Here is a 17,954-nt window from a genome sequence, read left to right as displayed (position 1 = left end):
TAGAGCCATGTCCCTGGGCCATAGAATTATACCTACAGCTATTTCAGGAACCTGAATTTGTGACCAAATTATTATGGTTTAATAAACTAAACTCATGCCATTAAATACTATACAACTAATGCAACTGTTTAACAAAGATCATTTAAAATCAAGTTCACAACATTCCTACTTTGTGGTTCTTTTCATAGATTAGCAGGTTACAGATTTAACAGGTTACAGAATCAGAGTCACAGTGGGTGAACACCTTAACACATCTGTAAAGTTAAGCACTCACAATGTGTTTTCAGGATCGGGGCCTGTATTTGTTCAACCATAAAATAATCACAAGATAATAATTATATTCTGAGATTAACAAAGAGAGGCTAAAGGACAGTTAATAAATTAAAAAGGAGGAACCTTCAAATTATTAATAGAAAAACTGAAAATTAAAAAACTCACATTTATAATCCTTCCCTTGTTCATAATCTTCAAAAGGACAACAGAAAGACCAGTAAACTACTGTAAATTATCTTGTTTAATGTGTTTTAGCACATTTTTTAATCCTTCAATCCCATCTCTCCTTTCTTTTTCCCACTTTCATTCCCTCTCATGTCCTCTCACTACCTCCCCTTCAGGTTAAAGCTCATCTTTCTCAAAACAGAAGAAATATGCTTGGTTATATTTAGCTTCAAAACTGAACAGGGAGAAAGAGGATGTTTTTCCTTTGTAAACTAACATATACACAAAAATAAGACCTTTTATTGTGGAGACAAGAGCCTTGCTGACACAAGAGGAAAGCATGAAAAGAAAGGTCTGCAACACACTGACATTTTCAAAATTCCCATTAATTCCTTGGGAGCAGGACTGAGCCTGAAGAAAGGAAATCAAGCATTTTCAGGCTTTTTTTTAAAGCTATCTTTCAGCAGTTCGACAACTCTGCCTTCTTGGTTTTAGGAGTTATCTTGTTTTCTTTCATGCATAGTTTTTTCAGAGTTTGGTTGAAGTGAAACTCTGAGGGAACCATGTCTGGATGATGTGCAGCTTGAAAATGCTGAATAAAGAGCCAGTCTGGACAGAAGCCAGAATACAGAGATTTGCAAATTATGTAAAGACTTTTCTATGACATCCATCACTGTAATATCTAAGTGCTACAAATACACTAATGCATTTATGCTACCACCACTTCTCTGATATAAAGTAGTATTATTAACCCCATTTGATAGACTAGGAACAATAAAAATTAGCATATGGTAATTATGCAGATTTCTGCATTCTGACTGGCCAATGACAGCTACAAGAATCAGAGTGTAGAAATCTGCATACAGGAAAGATAGGAAATAGACTGATCGTGCAAATCAAATACCCTGCATCAGAATGCAAGGAATTGCATAACTCAGGGAAAACTGATAACTATGCAATATCTTTGAAGTCCAATCAGAATTAACAATACCTGTTGGAAGGCTATTGTGTCCAGATTTGGTGTTGGGAGACTCTTGCACTACACCTCCTCTGTTGCCAACAGCATTTGACATCCAGTTATAGAAACTCACAGATGATGGTTCAGACAACAAAGGATGTTCAGATAACATGTCGGTGGCCACGGTATTTCCTATATTAATAAATCAGTAAAGTTTTAAAGACCACCACACCAAAATTACTGTGTAAAATTGGTACACAACATAGGTATATTGATAATGGAAAACAAGTGAGGTCTTTACTGTTAACTTATTCTGATATATAGGAATTGCTCAAGGGATATTTCAGAAAGGTATAAAAAAATAGTCAGACAGCACTCTTGCAAACTACTGGTGCTGGGGAAGTCCACCCCAACCCTAGGCTTCAGAGCCTGAACTCCAGCCCCAGCTGTAACTCCAAAGTGCTATCCATACAGCTATTTTTAGAGCACTAGCACAAGCCCCACTAACCCCAGTACGTCAAACCACGCTGGAAGGCTCACTCCAGAATGCTGTACACACACACACGTACACACACACACAGTAGTAAGAATATATAAAATGAAAGCTTTTTAATATATATTAAATTAATAATTTATTTATTTGGTTGTCATCTTCTCCCACAACCTTCCATACTTCAGAGTAGGGGTGAGCAAAGACAAGCAACATGAAGACCTTATAAGATCTTACTCCTGTAAAGCACCTAGTACACCAAGGCCTCAATCCTGTTCAGAGACTCCAATTGCTACCGTAAAAACAACTGGAATGGTAACAAGCAGAGAGTCAGGAAATACAAAGTTAATACCGTACTGAGAAGGTTAATTCATCTATGTTAACAGAAACATTTTTTTTTTATTTCTGCTTTTCCACTGAAACCACAGATTTATGGTATACATTTTGATACTAATTTTCAAATTACAGGATACGCAGTGAGAATTAAATATTAAGTTGTGTACTTCCAGACTCTTACTTTAAAATAAACAACTTTAATGATGCATTTTTACATATTTAATTTGGTTTTTGGCTTTGGGCATTTTTTTTTTTTTAAAGCAGAGCTAAAGGAAAAGCAGAGTTAAAGCATTTAAAACTGAGATCTTCATTTTGTAAGGTGCACATGTAGGCAGATTTCTTCAAAATCACTGAGTTGCTAAACAACATATGTGTTCAGCTCCCCTTCAGATCAGCCATTCCTGGAGACACAGCCACTAAGTAGAGGCGGCAGAGACAAAGGAGGAGAGAACAAGGGCCAGTCTACACTACCACAGTCCATCAGAGCAACTGCATCAATGAAGCTGAGCCGCTGTAGCGCGTCTGGTGAAGATGCACTATGCCAACAGGAGAGAGCTCTCCCATCAGCATAATTACTCCACACCAACGAGAGGCTCTCCCACTGACATAGCATGGTGTAGACACCGCTTCAAGTCCATGTTATTTATGTCGCTCAGGAGGTTGCTTTTTCACACCCTTAAGTCAATGTAAGTTATGTCGCTTAAGTGGTAGCATAGACAAGCCCCAAGTGAGCAAAAAAGAAACCGAGCAGCTGACTGTCAGGGAGGGACAGAAGGCAAGAAGGTGAACAGCAGCCCTAGTGTTAGTCCAAGATACAATGGATGGAAGTTGAAGCTAGACAAATTCAGACAGGAAATAAGGCACAAATTTTAACAGTGAGGATAATTACCCACTGGAACAACTTATCAAGAGTTGGATTCTCTATCACAAGCAATTTTTAAATTAAGATTGATTTTTTTTCCCAAAAGATTTACCACCTGTTTGAACTGAGGCATATCAGGGAAGTCATATGGTCCATGTTATGCAAGAGGTCAGACTTGATGATCACAGTGGTCCCTTCTGGCTTTATAATCTAGTCCCTGATTAGGCCATGCACCTTGGTATTGGACACATTTCTCAAGAAGAGTTATATGCAAAGTTTCTCAGTTCTGTTGTTTGAGTGGTTGTACATTTACACACACACACACACACACACACACACACACACACACACACACAGAGTATACCATTCTTGGAAAGAGACCAGACATGCAAAATTTCAGTTCAAAATTCTATTTTTTCATAAAGTTATAAGAATTTAAAGATGGAGGGGGGAGGTTAAAATATAGCAGTCACCACTAGGCACAGCTTTAATGACATTAATGCTTCTTTAGAAAGTCAGAAGGAAAAATATCCTAACACAGTAATAATCACCTTTGGGAAAGCATTGCTTCTTTTTTGATATTAGCCCTTAATACGGTAAACTGAAAAAAATCCAAAGACACAGCATGTACAGTACCTGTTCTTGTTAAAGAACTACTTTTAACTGCTGTAGTACTTCTTTGAGGAGTCCCTTCAAGAAGATTATGCAAACTAGGAAAACTTCCAGTAAGGTAGCTGAGTAGGCTCTCCTTTCTTGGACTTTCCTTGACTGGCATTCCAGAACGGCCAACATGCACTGGTGAATCCGTGGCTGTGTCTCCACTAGTATAGCTCAAGGATTGATACGGATGTATACCCTTTCAAACACAAAACACAAATCACTAAATGCTAAGTGATCTATGTACATATAACAAAATGGAAATAAGTAATTATTAAGTGCTATGAACACTTTATTAAGCCTGAACACAAGACCAGAATCCAGAAACTCAGGAATCATAATTTGGCTCTGATACTAACTCTTTTGGCAATCTTAGATAAGTTACATCCTCTTTGCCTATTTCCACAATTTGCACTTGACCCACCTCATAAGCATATTGTGTAGAATTATTAGTTATACTGCATACCGAAGATGAAAAAAGTACTATGATTTTGTGTGTAAGAAGCTGTAATTTAAAAGCAGAGTACGTAAACTTTTAGCACCTGGAATCATGGGTAGGTAACCAGTGTTCAATTTAACTAAAGGAAGTTTGTGGAAGGCACAGCAAAAACTGCTACCTAAACTGCAATTATCTTAACCCATCTAAACTGCAATTATATTTGGTTTTAATAGTCAATCTTGAAAAATGCAGGCCTGGAAGCATCATTTTTTGTTGCAAAAGCATCATTAAAAAAAGCTTCATGCTGTCTAAGGTGCTGAAGCACAAACAGGTGGTTTAAAGAATCTGCAGAACTTTACCCAAACAGTAAAAGTAAAATTAAGACTTTTTCCCTTAGAATTACTTCTCTAAAAACTATTTGTAGAACAGTTTCCCAAAGCAGGTACGCTTTACTATTACTGAATGACACTTTATCAAGCATGGAATCATTAGGTAATGATGCCTAAAATCACATTCCTCTTGTCTATAACTGAACCTAATGCATGAGATCTTGTAACGGTTGAGACCAGAAAGTTAATTATATAACATATTATAGCTTTACCATACGTCAGAAAGGTAACTTTTAATTCAGGTTTGTATATTGCTTTTGAGATAAAAAGTTCATATAAATGCTATGTTCAAAGTAACTCAAATCACAGCAGATGTTAGTCACCTTGTGCAGTACTAGAGTTATTCAAGATGTGTTTCACTATGAGTGCTCCATTTCAGGTGTGTATGTACCTCATGAATCTGTGATGAGAGATTTTCAACAGCTCTGCCAATTCAGTCCATGTATGTGCTCCAGATATCCTCGTACTCCTTACCAAGGAGATACAGAGCTGCACAGATGAACCGCCCTCAGTTCCTTCTTTACTCTGAAGTTCCATGAGATGAAACTCCGAAGCAGAGAGGAAGGAGGACAAATGGTGGTGTTGTAATAATGGGGCCTACAAATTTTCCCTAATTGTCAGCCCTACTATAAAAATTAAGTGAAAATTCATAAAATGTCGCAATAACTTATAACAAATGCTGATAAGAAAAGGTGCAAAAATGAGACAAAGACTAAACTAGTGCAAACAAAAAGGATTACTGATATAATTAAAGGACTGTGTTAAGATCACTTTTGGTAAACAAGAAAAGTACAGAACTGGAAACCAGTGAACCAAAACCAGTGTGTCAGAAATTAGGTTTAGCTGATGGACAATGAGAGGATGAGCCCTTCCGCCTAGCGCACTGTTTGTGGGGGTCCTCAAAAAAAAGACTGACAATGGGGATTAAATTGGAACATTTGTGGGTGTGGAGTTTGAATTCTCCACTTTCTTTAAAACTTAATTTTGTTTGTTAATATGTGTATATATATTATATTCATAAACCATCAGTTTGTAGGAGGTAAGATTAAATCATTTACAGGAAAGGGATATCCACAATCAGAGTCCATCTACAAAAGTATATCCCATTAGTGTAAAAGTGATTTGTTGCAATAATCATGTGGAGAACCCTTACTACTGTTAACGTTGGAAGACAATACTAGCACTGAGGCTACAATTAGAGTACCATGAAAACAAAGAAAATCTTTTTACTATTCTCCTCAGAACAAGAGTCACTTTTAGCTAATACCACCATGGACCCAAAATCAAAGAGGAACTCTCTATAAGAATATCCAGGTCATTTATTTACAGAAAATATGATAGAGTTCTGCAGAATAATATCATCAGTGATAGACTTTATACAACACATTCCTAAATTGCAAATTTTAGCCAAAAATTTCCGATTTGTGCACACAACCACATATTTTATCCTAAATATTACTCATGTGCACCCATTCATTTTGGAATCCGCAATTTAACTGTCTGTTTTTGAAAGTGGGGACCTAGAGTTAACTGCTAGGGGGAAAAAAAGAAAACTACAATGATTAAATAATGTAACTCTTTTCTACAGTATGATGAACATGGCTCAACTGCATAGTATGCATTATATTGGTTAGCGTTTAATCCAGGTGAAAATTATTTTTGGGACACAAAATCAAACTTAAAATAGATACAGTTGCAAACAAAACACTTTTCTCTCCCCATATTTTCCAAGTTACAGTATAAACTTACCTTTATTTTCAGAGCAGAATCACTGTGAGTATGGGACTTGGATAATTTTCTCATGATCTCAGCCCCAGTTACAGGCCCAGAAGAAACTCCAGCCGGTGGAGGACGGGTAGCTGTTCCTTCTAGGAGCATTGTGTGTTCACTGACTGTAGCTGAAAAATGTAACAAATTGTACAAATTAACTACATGTGAAATAGTATACAAATAGTTATACTATTAATCTATTAATTAGGTACGCTTATTCCCAAACCATCATGTACATATCCATGCTTTTGCATGGTACACAGATGGCAGAGAGACTGATCTAAGCAAAATCTAACACAGAACAAAACCCAAAGCATGTGCCAGCTGACATTTACACAAGAGTATAATGCAGTTGTCAAGCATGTTTTGAAGCTATACTAAGACGGCTTTTAAAATTTTATATTACAGAAAATACCTATTAAAGACAGACACAGCACCAACCATTCAAATGCATGACCTAAGTCTACAATGTCAGAGACATCACATAATATAAGTTAAGTGCGCACAAGGCAACTAATTAAGCTGAAGTATTTTATGTTATCAAATAAGAGTGAGCAAGGAAGAAAATCATATGGCAATTTTTCAAGACAGGTGGCAACCCCAGTTCTAGTTAAAACAAAGTACACTGAGGTGAAGTGAGGACTGAACTAGTACCACAGATTTAGAGAGTTTGAGCATCAGATGCCAAAGCATTAGGCTTTGTCTGCATTAGCATTTTTGTGTAAAACTTTTCTCAGTCAGGGGTATGAAAAAAACACACCCCTGACCAACAAAAGGGCTGGTATGGACAGCGCTACGTCAGTAGGAGATGCTCTCCCACCGACATGGCTACCACTGCTCGTTGGGAGTGGTTTAATTATGCTGGTAGGAGAACTCTCTCCTGCCAGCATAGAGTGGCTACATGGGAGACCTTATAGCAGTGAAACTGCAGCGGTACAGCTGTGCTGCTGTCAGGTCTGTAGTACAGACCTAGCCTTAAAAGATAAACATAGTTATTATGCTATTTTATCACAAAAGTTGTCAAAAAAGTATTATTTGTTCCCAAGTCATTGGTATAGAGCATAACTGCAACACAAATATACCTGCATCAAACTCAAACTCTGCTCCATCAGCACTTGTGTCACTCTGAAGGCCACCTCCATTGTCTAATCCAACTCCATCCTCATGCTCATGGCATGCAGCTGTCTGTGGTTTCAACGGCTGAGCTGGTCTGTGTAAGCTAACTCCTTTGAAAGCTGGTGTCACCACAATGAATTTCATCCACTGCCTAGCAAGTGCAACTAGACCTTTCTTTAAAGTCACTAATGCAGGAAGGCCATCACTCTAAAAATACAGACACACACAATAGCATCTTAACATGAACTGAAAAAGATCAGTGTTACAAAGCATTTTCTGATCAGGCAGAGCATGACCTCAAAGAGCTCTGAAGAGTTTATATTTCTGCAGTGTTCATGTCCAAAAATGGAAAATGGAAATGTTTAAAGAAAGCTGAAACATGACATAGAAAGGCCAATAAATTATTGGGGGGGAGGGGTTAAATCCACATGTTAAATTTATGGTGTCTCCCTAAATTTATAAATAAAATAGCTAAATAACAGATTATAAACTATTCATCTATAATGTAGAAGTGGCAGTCTAAAAAAATTCAAGCTCTATGTAATAGTAACTAATAAGCACTTGAATGTTTTTATACAGTTATCTACACTAAGACACCTGCAGTCTGTACTAGGTTTATATGCTAAACTGTAATAATCTTAATATTGTAAAACTATTAAGTACACACTATTATTTACTTCTTTAAAGGATAACTCACCATGGTAGCATCCTCAATGATGGAATAATTTGCCTGATGAAGGTAGTGATGCAGTATATTACACAGCAAACAGGAAGGATTTTCTTGTAGGAAACGAGCCACTTTAGTCAGCCTGTTGTATTTGCTTCTCAAAGGGAAGTGCATACTTTTATTCTGAAATAAATATTTATACATGTATATATTTTCCCTATAGTGAACACATATAAAAATGCATGCATGTTATAAACCTGTGTGACCTAACAGCACCCTAATGTAAGACAGCAAGGAGCTCACTTGTATCCGGTACTGTTCTTTGCAATGTTGTTGTAGCCATATTGGTCCCAGGAATATTAAAAACACAGGATGGATGAGGTAATATCTTTTATAGGACCAACTTTTGTTGGTGAAAAAGACAAGCCTTCTAACTACAAATACCTGTTAAAGAGCTCTGTGTAGCTTGAAAGCTTGTCTCTTTCACAAACAAAAGTCAGTCCAATAAAAGACACTGTCTTACCCACCTTGTCTCTCTGGTATCTGGTAGTGAGTTTCAGCTGGTCTGTGTGTACCACAACACACTAATGCCAAAATCTGTATCTTAAAAGTGTCATATAAAATATCAATAGAAAGCTAATGGTTTACTGAACACTAATATTATTGTCTGGTATATGTACGGGGAACAAATTCAAAATTACAAACCAATTGGAAATTATGTTCTTAAAGTGTGTCTGCTAGGCAGGGCTAGGTTGGGATAACTTCAGACGAAGGTATATGGTTCTGCCACCTTGATGGTTCCTCTAAGATACATTAAGAGACAAGGGGAATGTATTTACTTAAAAACCATCAAGCTAACAACGGGATGAGATAACCACTCAGGAACACAGTACGGGGAGGTTTCAGAGTAGCAGCCACGTTAGTCTGTATCCGCAAAAAGAGAAGGAGTACTTGTGGCACCGTAGAGACTAACCAAATTTATTTGAGCATAAGCTTTCATGAGCTACAGCTCACTTCATCGGATGCATTCAGTGAAAAATACAGTGGGGAGATTTATATACATAAGAACATGAAACAATGGGTGTTACCATACACACTGTAATGAGAGTGATCAGGTAAGGTGAGCTACTACCAGCAGGAGAGCCAGGGGGGTGGGGGTGGGGGTGGAGAACCTTCTGTAGTGATAATCAAGGTCGGCCATTTCCAACAGTTGACAAGAACATCTGAGGAATGGGGGAAGGGGAGGAGAGAATAAACATGGGGAAATAGTTTTACTTTGTGTAAGGGTCAAACTCTAAAGATACTACACTGTTGCGGAAGATTTAAAGAAAATCTATTTAGAAATAGAAAATATTTCTATGTCCATCTCCATTGATGGAGCAGGATATTTGCAAAACTATACTGTGAAAAAAAAATACTGCAAGAGACCGCATTGCATTTTAGAACTTCTGATATGGATTATAAAAATTAATAATTCCTCCTAAGAACTAAATAAATTAATTATTTTCTAACAGTTTAATTCTGGAAAAAGCCACCCTAATACTAAAAATTGTTTCCTGCAGTATAAGATTTTTGTATTCAAGTTTCAAGGATGTGATGATTTTTAAGGTAAGGGAATAGGCAACCATAACAAGCATTAACCTGCCAGGTCTTGCAATAGCAGACAAGGAAGCCCTGAAAAATCTTTCCACCAATGAGACAGATTTCGTGAAACAGAAGGAAAAAAAAGTTGACTGCATAAAATCAGGGTCTTGTGTCCTCTACAACACAGTTAACCTAAATTCTGCATCAAGTCCCCCAATTTCTGCAGTTAATTATGCTGAATTTGGCAGGAAAATGACATTTCTGCATAATCAAGTAAATTGAAAATATTTTTTACAGAATTCAATATTAAATTAATACCATTGGTACAGTATGTCTTGTGATACTCATTTTGGTGTTGAACTCAAGTCAAATCTCAAATTTTGAATATACAGTTTTTCAGCTGTATACTAAGCCAATATTTTCAATATTTACTTTGACATAGATTTTTGTATGCTAATACTTAAACTTTAGAGAAGTTGTCCAGTAAAAAAATGAAGATTTTGACAGCTGAGAAAGGTCACATGGGGCTTTTGGCACCCAAAAAGGGATTTTACCTTTTTTTAAAAATATGGAGGGTGATGGGTAGGAGGGAACAAGGGAAAGGGAGTGAGAGCAATTTTAAATGTTTAGTTCCATGCTCCAGCAAGTAGTTCACTCCTCTCCATCCCACACCCCCAGTCCAAAAAATCTTTGGCTACATCCAACAAATACAGATCAATACACTACCTGGACACAACATAAATCATGTGCAAGAATTCACATTGTTTTCATGAGGTTTCAGTTTATAGCCCACAAAGATTCACTGGATAGTTCACACATTCCCAAAGACACTGATGCGGACATCAGATCAATTAGTATGGGGCCTAATTCTCCTCATTTCCCATTACTTTACAATGGTGTAACTCCACTGACTTCAACTGGAGATACTATTTATTAACACCAGTGTGAGAGAAGAATCAGGTCCATTTTGTTCACCATCACCAAGGTTTTCTCCTCAGACATAGCAGCTAGAAACTTTAGGTTCTACGTCCAAATCACAAGGGGTGAAATCTGTGGCCAGTTCAACAAGCACAGGATTTCAATTACAAGTAAATCACTAAAGAAGCCAGACACCAAAGGAAGGTGTGTTGCTTGTGCTTATTTTAAGTCTGTTGACCTTATTTTTTAGTGAGTCACCAACCTCTAACGCCTCTGTCATTATGCAGCCCATGACAGCACAAATCCTTAGAGTTCCTTCAGTTTCTAATCTGTTTAATGAGGACTTCAGTTGATCAATGGGAACAAGCCACGCACCAACAGCAGGAGTTGCAGTGCTCAGTAGGTTCAGTTGCCTATGTTAAGAAAAATTATATATTAAAAAACAGAATTCAAGTTCAGCAATAATTATCAGTAATGTTTCCTTATGCATTAAGTTTGAGTTGGATATTACATAACTAGGTAGAGTTACAAAGTGAAACAAAACAATCTTTATAGGCTTTAAAATGTTAAGCTATACAGAACAATATATTCACATTTAAAACCTGTGCAAATGTAAGTATGTGGCTCTAAGTGCCGGAAACACACTCACTAATACCCTTCTCTCACTCGTGCTACAGGATCTATTACTCTTCTCCCTCTTTCTTGGCATAAGGTAACTGGATTTTCAAAGGTCACATGAATGGGAGTCATGCAGAGTATACAAGTAGTTTTGACAGATGGGAAGGGGAAAGAAAATGACACACTTTCCTCCTCTCTCTCTCAAACAATGCCATCACTTCTCCCAAACAATTTCACTGCCTCAGAATGAAAAAAAAAAACACATTACAATAAAAGCTCAAGATGGGATAAAATTAGTATTTGCCCTTAAACTGCTCAAAAAACCTTTGCTCTATTTTGTACACGAGACTATGGGCAACTTCAACTTTGGTTTTTTCAGTGCTTACCAGTGTTAATATAATATTTTCAAAACTGATTTAGGAACACAAGTCCCACTGACTTACAATGACACCAAGGGCTTGTCTCTACAAAGGCAAAAAGCCCACAGTACCTAGTGTATGCCATCCACTCCACACACTAGCTCCTCTCGTGGACACACTTTTTACACACTAAGAGTGTCTTTGTTTGCTTTAACTTAACACACTTTGGAAGTGTATTAAGCTACAGTGCACAAAAACACTCTTAGTGTGTAATAAGAGTGTGCTCATGGCAGTGTTAATGCAGAGTAGTTCATGTGCTTTAACTTCACACCCTAGCTTATCCCATATGAGCTTCCTCGAGTAGTCAAGTCCTTAGGATCTTAATTGCCTAAATCCCTTTAGAAAATAGAATTTTAAGCACTTCTGAAAATATTACTCTTTCCTACACTTGCCCTATGTCATATTCACTACTTATTCATTTTAATCCCTTTTAAAAAAGATAACTAGATATATTTCCATATAATTATGACAGTTATACAGGCAGTTGAATAGTACAGTGACACTGATTTGGTCTGAACTATCTAAATCCCAAAGTTTTGTCATTATCCAATAATAGAAGCAGCAGCAATTACTAAGGAGGCTGCACACAGAATACACCAGATTTAATAATATACAGAAACACTCCTTTCATTTCTTTTAAGTCTAAGGAAGTGTACCTTGAAAATATATGGGCAGGAGAGCGCATATTAGTGGGAGCTGCAAAACTAAACCAAATTTCTTTGATTGTCAGCTTCATGCTGCAGGAGTCAGGTGGGGGAGGCATTAGAGGAAGATCTTTTTTCAGATCATCAGATTCAACTCCTTCATCCTACACAAAAAGAGGTACAAGGATAAGAGGTAAATTGTTTTCAGAGGGCAACAAGTGCTTAACAGAAAAGCATATTATGTACTGCCTGCCAAAAAATAAAATTCCATATGACATTTAACTAGACAAAGGAATAAAAACACACATGCCCCACACTATTTCCCAAGATCATATTTTGATGCATCCTTCAGAAAACTGCAATTTTAACTGTGTAAGCTATGTAAGCAGATACTTTGAACTCAAAGTAAGTACAGAAGTTGTTAAACTGCTACAAAAAATAATTCTGCACTATAATTAGCAATTGCTAAAAAGAAGTCAATCTTGAGACAAGTACTAACCTGAATAATTAAAAAAGGGCATGCACCTACCTGTTCATCTGAAACTGAATTTCCATTTATGTCCGAAGAGGGACTTCTATCACAAGGAAGATTATCATCAGACACATCGGTATTATAACCACTACCAGTTGGAGAATCTGAAGAATTGTTGGATGCAAGCAATCCACCCCTCTCTGTGGCACTAGATTTACCCATGACTCCAAAAGTACTATATAAAACAGCTCCAGATTGTCTTCCTCCTTTAAATAAAAAAATTAGAGTAATTTATCTACAAAACTCTTGGTTTGTTCCATTTATTCTATTTTCAGAAACTTTTAAAAATAGGGAATTTTGTCAATTTTCCACTCCCAAGTCCCATGTAAAACATCTGTAACTCTTCTTACTTTCACAAATACTTTGCTGCATACTTTGTATACTAATGCATACTTTGTATACTTTGCAGCACATTAATCCTTGTGCACATATATTTAGATACAAGTAAATTTAATACCTGTTTTTGGAAAATTTTATATCTCCTCAAAGCAATTTTGCATGCCCTCTATCTAACTGAAACACTAAACATACAATCCACTGAAGAGAACAATTCAGATGCACAATACATTTAGATTATTTCTTTTGTAAGAGTGAGCTTCCCTCTGGAAAACAAGGCTCCAATCCTGCAAACAGACCCCTACTGTGGGTCTGATTCCAGGATCATGGACCAAGGGACTAGTTATATTACCAATTTCTATCTTTAAAACTCAATGTTATAGACAAAAGCTCCTTAAATATCATTAAGGCTGAAATAAAGCTAACATTTTAACCCAGGGGTGGGCAAACTTTTTGGCCTGAGGGCCGCAGCGGGTTTCTGAAATTGGAGGGCCAGTTAGAGGAGTCTGTGCCTCCCCAAACAGCCAGGTGTGGCTCAGCCCCCGCCCCCTATCCACCCCACCCCACCCCTGCTTCTTGCCCGACAGTCCCCCCCTCAGACTCCTGTCCCATCCAACCCCTTCTGTTCCCTGACAGCCCCTCCCGGGACCCCTGCCCCATTCACCTCCCCCCCCCCGCACTCCTTGTCCCCTGACCGCCCCCGGAACCCCTGCCCCGACTTCCCCCCACCACCTCATCCAATCCCCCTCTCCTTCCTGACTGCTCCCCCGGGACTCCTGCCCCCATTCAACCCCCCTGCTCCCTGCCCTCTGACTGCCCCGGCGCCTATCCACACCCCCACCATCGATCCAACCCCCCTGCTCCCTGCCCCCTTACCGTGCTGCCTGGAGCACCGGTGGCTGGTGGCGCTACAGCCACCGGGTCAGGCTCTGCAGCTGCCCCAGGAGCTCGCAGCCCCGCCGCCCAGAGCATTGCGCCAGCGGCGCAGCGAGCTGAGGCTGTGGGAGAGGGGGAACAGCAGGGGAGGGGCCGGGGGCTAGCCGCCAGGGCCAGGAGCTCAGGGTCCGGGCAGGACTGTCCAGCAGGATGGATGTGGCCCGCGGTCCGTAGTTTGCCCACCTCTGGTGTAAAGTATGTATGTTCACATAAAATATAAACTATTTAATACCACCTACATTCAATAGCTTTTTAAATTAAATTAAAAATGAAGATTAGAAACTTGGAACACCTAATAGAGCATTTCATTAAATTACAATAATAGTAAATAATATTGATCATGTAGTATTGCAATACTGTAACTTTACCTTTTATTGTTAAATTTTCAATTCCACATTCAAACATTATCCAGCCCCACCTCTCTTGGCTGGGACCGATTCGAGTTACATCTGGAACAGCTTGCTGGTCAGTTTCATCTATAAAACTAAACTCATCCAACTCTTCCAAAGTAAAAAGAACTTTTGACTTCTCAAAAGGAATCGCTGTTATTGCACAAGTCCCAATGTCTGTAAAAACAAGTAATTTACTCCCTTTTTATATAGATGATGACAAAGAATTTATATGGCTATAGCGCATTTTTATAGTGACAGAGCATTTTCCCTAAATTAAAGAGGGTTTGTTTGGATTTGCGGGGGGGGGGGGGGGGGGGGGGCGGGCGCAAAGGGGACTTTTTTTTTTTTTTTTTTGCATTTATCAATAATTTTTAAAAAATGACTATGCACAAAAAGGAAAGATTGAAAGAAGTGATCTTAACATTTGGAACAGCCACTCCAAAAAAACAAACAAAAAAAAGCTACTCATTAAGCATTGCTCATAAAATTTTAAAATAGTGTTTCCCTTTCTCCACATCTTCCGTCATCTACATACAATCTGAAAGAGCCTGGAGAAGAAAGCGACATAACAATGATCGCAAAATTAAATTAAAGCCCAAATATATTTCCAATCTTAATAATGTTAAGGTACTGTTAGCAAAAATACAATGCTATATAAAGAAAAGTTTGTGGATGCTTTTCAAAAATTGACCTGTGACTGGTTAAAGCCTTAGATACTTTAGCCCTAAGGAAAAATCTTGTTACAGCACATTTCAAATAAATACTTTTATGATACCAAATGCAAAATGAAATACAGTGATATTGATAAAAGAAAAGGAGTACTTGTGGCACCTTAGAGACTAACCAATTTCTTTGAGCATAAGCTTTCGTGAGCTACAGCTCACTTCATCGGATGCATACTGTGGAAAGTGTAGAAGATCTTTTTATACACACAAAGCATGAAAAAATACCTCCCCCCACCCCACTCTCCTGCTGGTAATAGCTTATCTAAAGTGACCACTCTCCTTACAATGTGTATGATAATCAAGGTGGGCCATTTCCAGCACAAATCCAGGGTTTAACAAGAATGTCGGGGGGGGGGGGGGCGTAAGGAAAAAACAAGGGGAAATAGGTTACCTTATGTGGTTCTCTTAGATAAAAGGGAAACTTTATGGCATATAAAAAAAAAGTGTTGCTTTTTTTTTTTTTTTTTTTTTAAAAAGGCACTTGCTTGAGTCCACTACATTTTGAGGGTATTTTCGAAATATATCTTCAAGGTTTATTTAGTGGGTATAATGTACGCCTCCACCCATGTTGTAGGTGTGTAAAGCGTATAATCAGTTCCACTGATCGCTAAGAAAACATAAACCCAAAACAGACTATTTTAAATTTGTTATATTACTTTCTTTGAAGTCTGAGGTCTAAAATGAGTCAGACCCCTCAATTTGTATAAAAAAAAATTAGAGGAGTTATCCTAGGCATCATGTGACAGAACTGATGTATGCTGGCAAAACTGTCACCAAAGGGATGCTTGAATCTAATCAAACAACAATGAGAAAGGCATTTGTGAAAGTTGCCCCCCCCCCTTCATTGAAAATCACAATGGAAAAAATATACTCACTAATGGGTATTGCATTTTAAACAAAAGATAGGACCAGCTGCCATTATGTGCAAAGCAGCTCAAATTGGTAATCTCAGTCAAAAGCTAGGAGTAGAAAAACTGAAATCTGACTCAACCTTAACTATACAATCACAGGTTTCAGAGTAACAGCCGTGTTAGTCTGTATTTGCAAAAAGAAAAGGAGTACTTGTGGCAACTTAGAGACTAACCAATTTATTTGAGCATAAGCAGTTGATGCCTAAAAGATGTTGCCACACTTATGAATAAGCCAACCTGTTGTATCAAGGCCTCTAAGCTGTCCATGAACACGATGAACGTTCAGTTTGGCAGCAATTTCTTTTCCTTTTTCTGCTCCAGCATTTGATCTCAGTGAGCCAGAAGACTGGGGCTGCATTTTACTGGCATGGATGTACCGATCAAATGTTACTGAATTCCTCCCTGTATCTGCATTGTTTGAAGTCTCTTCAATCAGACCCCTTTTAAGTGAAAAGGGAAAAATAAATACAAAAATCTCAAAGACAATTATTTACCTAGTTTCTTTTAGTTTTATGCCAATTTAAAATAAAGCAGGCGCATCAGAACTAAGAATTCTTTGTTCACAAAAACTAATAAATGATGATTAGGAAAACTAATAAAGATTTAATTTTCCCCTAAATGACATAAGTACAATTCCCCCCAGACATCACTAAGAGTTAAACCTGTGTAACTGAAGGATTAAGGCTTTAAAGATTCCAAAGTGCTTTTCCCCATCTCATTTAAAAACTAATTTATATTTAGAAATCCATTGACAAGAAAAGGCTCAGCCACAGCAATTTTTTTCAGATTCTCCTGATCTGCAAGACATTGTTATGAATTATGAATTATTAAATGTTTTATTCTTACCTGTTCATACGAACTTGTGTAGCAATTCTATCAAAACACAAAGCTACTAAGGAAACATGAGTCACAGTTTTGCCAGAAGCAATGCCTGGGGTTTCTTCTACCGATGCTTGCAATAAACACAAGTTTACCTAAACATAAAATTCCCCCAAAGAATAAAAGATAGTTGTTTTTTTTTTTAAATGTCCTTTTTAAAAAAAAAAAAGAAAAGAAATATATATCAAAGGCTTCTCATCTGATATAATCTACACCATTCCTATTAAAAATGAAATCCAAGAGGACGAAATAATCTTATCATATCTAAACCTTTACAGAGTTTGAACACAAGTTCAGTCAGATACCATTGCACTGGTTAAAAACTTTAATTTTATACTTTATTTGCGTAACTATTTTACTTTGATTGAGCAGGCTGACAAAAATATATAATCCTCAACAAAATATGACAGTCATTTATCACAGCTAGAGGTAAGCTTTTCAAAAAGTCAAAAGAATCCACACTAAGGCTAGCCTGTGAACTCCTGTCATGTGAAACTACACAGACGAACAGATAATTATTACCTTGGGTATGGTAACATTGGCCTGAAGACCTTTAATTTTCACATTATCTTGCTTAAGTGAAAGATTAGTCTGTGCCTGTCCTTGGTTTGTTGTTCCTGTAGCAGGGTTCTCTGTTTTTGTTCCTCTAACATCCTGTTTGGAAGATAACTTAAAAAAAAAAAAAAAGTGGTACCAGTTAGGTTTCAATGAGTGTAAATTACTATCAAAATATTTTTTAAATGTAACGTAATGGGATGGCTCAGAGGCATTGCAATGCAATAGACTCAGGTTTGATTCCAACCTATGGTGTTATGATTTCTGGATCATCCAAGTCTGAGCGTGCTACAAAGGCTTGTGCCGCTCAGCACATAAATTTCAACTGATTAAAGATCCAAAATGAACTCCAAAGAGTTCCTTTTATCTAAAAGATTAGTTGC

At 37.6% G+C, this 17,954-nt stretch overlaps 1 protein-coding gene across 26 annotated transcripts in view; it reads right to left on the bottom strand.

Annotated features, from left to right (window-relative positions):
* KIAA1109 (KIAA1109 ortholog) overlaps positions 1 to 17,954 on the bottom strand; it is a 226,017-nt gene that overhangs the window by 86,447 nt on the left and 121,616 nt on the right. For 25 of the 26 annotated variants that reach the window (XM_043545479.1, XM_043545461.1, XM_043545464.1 and 22 more), the window contains 12 exons: positions 17,539 to 17,685; positions 16,984 to 17,111; positions 16,375 to 16,577; positions 14,478 to 14,675; positions 12,835 to 13,043; positions 12,318 to 12,469; positions 10,887 to 11,037; positions 8,153 to 8,305; positions 7,422 to 7,662; positions 6,319 to 6,467; positions 3,721 to 3,940; positions 1,430 to 1,588 (listed from right to left, as the gene is read on the bottom strand). In XM_043545479.1, the coding sequence (XP_043401414.1) occupies positions 1,430 to 1,588; positions 3,721 to 3,940; positions 6,319 to 6,467; positions 7,422 to 7,662; positions 8,153 to 8,305; positions 10,887 to 11,037; positions 12,318 to 12,469; positions 12,835 to 13,043; positions 14,478 to 14,675; positions 16,375 to 16,577; positions 16,984 to 17,111; positions 17,539 to 17,685 (2,110 nt within the window). The remainder of the gene's footprint in view (positions 1 to 1,429; positions 1,589 to 3,720; positions 3,941 to 6,318; positions 6,468 to 7,421; positions 7,663 to 8,152; positions 8,306 to 10,886; positions 11,038 to 12,317; positions 12,470 to 12,834; positions 13,044 to 14,477; positions 14,676 to 16,374; positions 16,578 to 16,983; positions 17,112 to 17,538; positions 17,686 to 17,954) is intronic. The other variant, XM_043545473.1, reaches the window with a different exon arrangement.

This window comes from Chelonia mydas, chromosome 4 (assembly GCF_015237465.2).
Source record: "Chelonia mydas isolate rCheMyd1 chromosome 4, rCheMyd1.pri.v2, whole genome shotgun sequence".
Classification (NCBI taxonomy): Eukaryota; Metazoa; Chordata; order Testudines; family Cheloniidae; genus Chelonia; species Chelonia mydas.
This window is presented reverse-complemented; position numbering and strand designations above follow the sequence as displayed.